Genomic DNA, 2,551 nt, shown 5'->3' with positions numbered 1-2,551 from the left:
GCAGCCTTTATATGAAGACCCCTACTATTATTTAAATCAACCCAACACAACTATATATGGGCTTTAAAGGTGTTCTTACAAGATATGTATTTGCATGAACACATGCCACTTTTTACATATGGAAATGCCAACATAGNCGTGTAAAGGCAAATTAAATTTGTTTCTGTACAAAGCAGATGCACGTACTTACGAAATATAAATGTTTCTATATTCATCTGACACACAGATAGAATCATCTGAGTTTAGTTTATTTCGTTTTCATAGAATGAAATTTTAAATAGTTAAATAAAGACTGGGAATTTGACAGACATACGCAATTACATACGTATTGAAAAAATCACATGTACAGACGCAAATACATATCGTGTAAGAACACCTTTAGGAATTTCTTATATTCAATACTTCGATAATACAACTCTGCGTGGCATAGGAAATTAAATGCAACTTTGGGCCGCGGGAAATACTCGCTTCTTTTTGCCACAGGAAAAAGTCATCTATTGAACCTGCTGCAATCTTTTCCTTGTTAAATAAGCGTCAGTTCGGCAAAATAATAAACAAAAAGCACTTTAAATTGTAGCTGAAGTGTCGCGGCACTTGCGCCCACAGATTTTTGGGCGAAAACTGTGTATTTTAGGACCTTAATGTGTGTTTGAAAATTTTGCAAATTTCACCATAAGAAACTGCGACGTCGATAACGAACGAGGCGATAGAAAAAACGCATCGTGTCGAGTGTGCCACAGTCGGAGACTCCGGCCTTTAGGGGAGCACCCTTTTGGTAATTTTATAGGTTTTTAATAAAGAAAAATTTTGTTATTGGGAAAAAAGTAGACTATAATTATGTCGACTAATGACTCCAAGGCGCCCTTGCGCCAAGTAAAACGGGTGCAGTTCGGTATATTGTCACCTGATGAAATCGTAAGTAGCAGATTTCACATATCCATACCTATGTAAGTGCAACTTCATAATTTTTACTATCTTAGCGTCGAATGTCCGTCACAGAAGGTGGCGTACAGTTTGCTGAGACAATGGAAGGTGGCCGACCCAAATTGGGTGGTCTAATGGACCCACGTCAAGGTGTAATCGATCGAACGTCTCGTTGTCAAACTTGCGCTGGCAATATGACGGAGTGCCCCGGACATTTTGGACATATCGACTTGTCTAAACCAGTTTTTCACATTGGTTTTATAACAAAGACTATAAAGATATTGCGTTGTGTGTGCTTTTACTGCTCTAAAATGTTAGTATCGCCACAAAATCCAAAAATAAAGGAGATTGTGATGAAATCGAAGGGACAGCCACGTAAGCGTCTGGCATATGTGTACGATTTATGTAAGGGTAAAACTGTGTGCGAGGGTGGAGAGGATATGGATATGGCAAAAGATGGACAACAGGCGGATCCCAATAAAAAGCAAGGCCACGGTGGCTGTGGTCATTATCAACCATCACTTAGACGTAGCGGGTTAGAGTTAACGGCTGAATGGAAGCATGTAAATGAGGATTCGCAGGTGATCATGAGAAAATGCATAAACCTAAATTTTCTTAATAAAATATGCATTTTTCTCAATAAAATAGGAAAAGAAAATTGTAGTTTCTGCAGAGCGTGTTTGGGAAATACTGAAACACATAACAGATGAAGAATGTTTCATTCTGGGCATGGATCCCAAATATGCACGTCCCGATTGGATGATTGTAACTGTGTTACCCGTTCCACCACTATCGGTACGACCGGCAGTCGTTATGTTTGGTGCAGCTAAGAATCAGGACGATTTAACACACAAGTTGGCTGATATTATTAAAGCCAATAATGAATTGAAGAAGAACGAGGGCACAGGCGCAGCAGCGCATGTTATTCAAGAGAATATAAAAATGCTGCAATTCCATGTCGCAACGTTGGTGGACAACGACATGCCTGGTATGCCCCGTGCTATGCAAAAATCTGGAAAACCACTCAAAGCTCTTAAAGCGCGCTTGAAGGGCAAAGAAGGTCGTATTCGTGGTAATTTGATGGGTAAGCGTGTCGACTTCTCGGCACGTACTGTCATCACACCAGATCCCAACTTGCGTATTGACCAAGTCGGTGTGCCGCGTTCCATTGCACAAAATCTAACATTTCCAGAACTGGTGACGCCTTTTAACATCGATCGTATGCAGGAGCTAGTACGTCGAGGTAATTCACAATACCCTGGTGCAAAATACATTGTACGTGATAACGGCGAACGTATAGATTTACGTTTCCATCCCAAGCCATCAGATTTGCATTTACAATGTGGCTACAAAGTAGAAAGGCATTTACGTGATGACGATTTGGTTATTTTCAATCGTCAGCCAACTTTGCATAAAATGAGTATGATGGGCCATCGTGTAAAAGTATTGCCCTGGTCTACATTCCGTATGAATTTATCCTGTACTTCACCTTACAATGCTGATTTTGACGGCGACGAAATGAACTTGCATGTACCACAATCTATGGAAACGCGCGCTGAGGTTGAAAATATTCATATTACCCCTCGTCAGATTATCACACCACAGGTTTTTATATTTTGAATTTATA

At 40.1% G+C, this 2,551-nt stretch overlaps 1 protein-coding gene across 1 annotated transcript; it reads left to right on the top strand.

Moving 5' to 3' along the window:
* The first annotated feature begins 451 nt into the window (after positions 1-451).
* Positions 452-2,544, top strand: LOC108355193 (DNA-directed RNA polymerase II subunit RPB1-like). Its single transcript, XM_017606367.1, has 3 exons — positions 452-915; positions 981-1,505; positions 1,573-2,544. Exons 1-3 carry the CDS (start codon positions 838-840, stop codon positions 2,542-2,544), a joined length of 1,575 nt encoding a protein of 524 aa, XP_017461856.1. The 5' UTR covers positions 452-837.
* The last annotated feature ends 7 nt before the right edge of the window (positions 2,545-2,551 follow it).

Source organism: Rhagoletis zephyria, unplaced genomic scaffold (genome assembly GCF_001687245.7).
Source record: "Rhagoletis zephyria isolate East Lansing unplaced genomic scaffold, Rhagoletis_zephyria_1.1 Rzeph_scaffold_43179, whole genome shotgun sequence".
Lineage (NCBI taxonomy): Eukaryota > Metazoa > Arthropoda > Insecta > Diptera > Tephritidae > Rhagoletis > Rhagoletis zephyria.
The sequence above is the reverse complement of the archived record's forward strand: the minus strand, read 5'-3'. Positions and strand labels throughout refer to the sequence as shown.

Coding starts and splice junctions, on each gene's coding strand:
- LOC108355193 (XM_017606367.1), top strand. CDS start 838: ATGTCGACTAATGACTCCAAGGCGCCCTTGCGCCAAGTAAAACGGGTG. Junction 916..980: donor TATTGTCACCTGATGAAATC/GTAAGTAGCAGA, acceptor TTACTATCTTAG/CGTCGAATGTCCGTCACAGA. Junction 1,506..1,572: donor ATGTAAATGAGGATTCGCAG/GTGATCATGAGA, acceptor TCAATAAAATAG/GAAAAGAAAATTGTAGTTTC.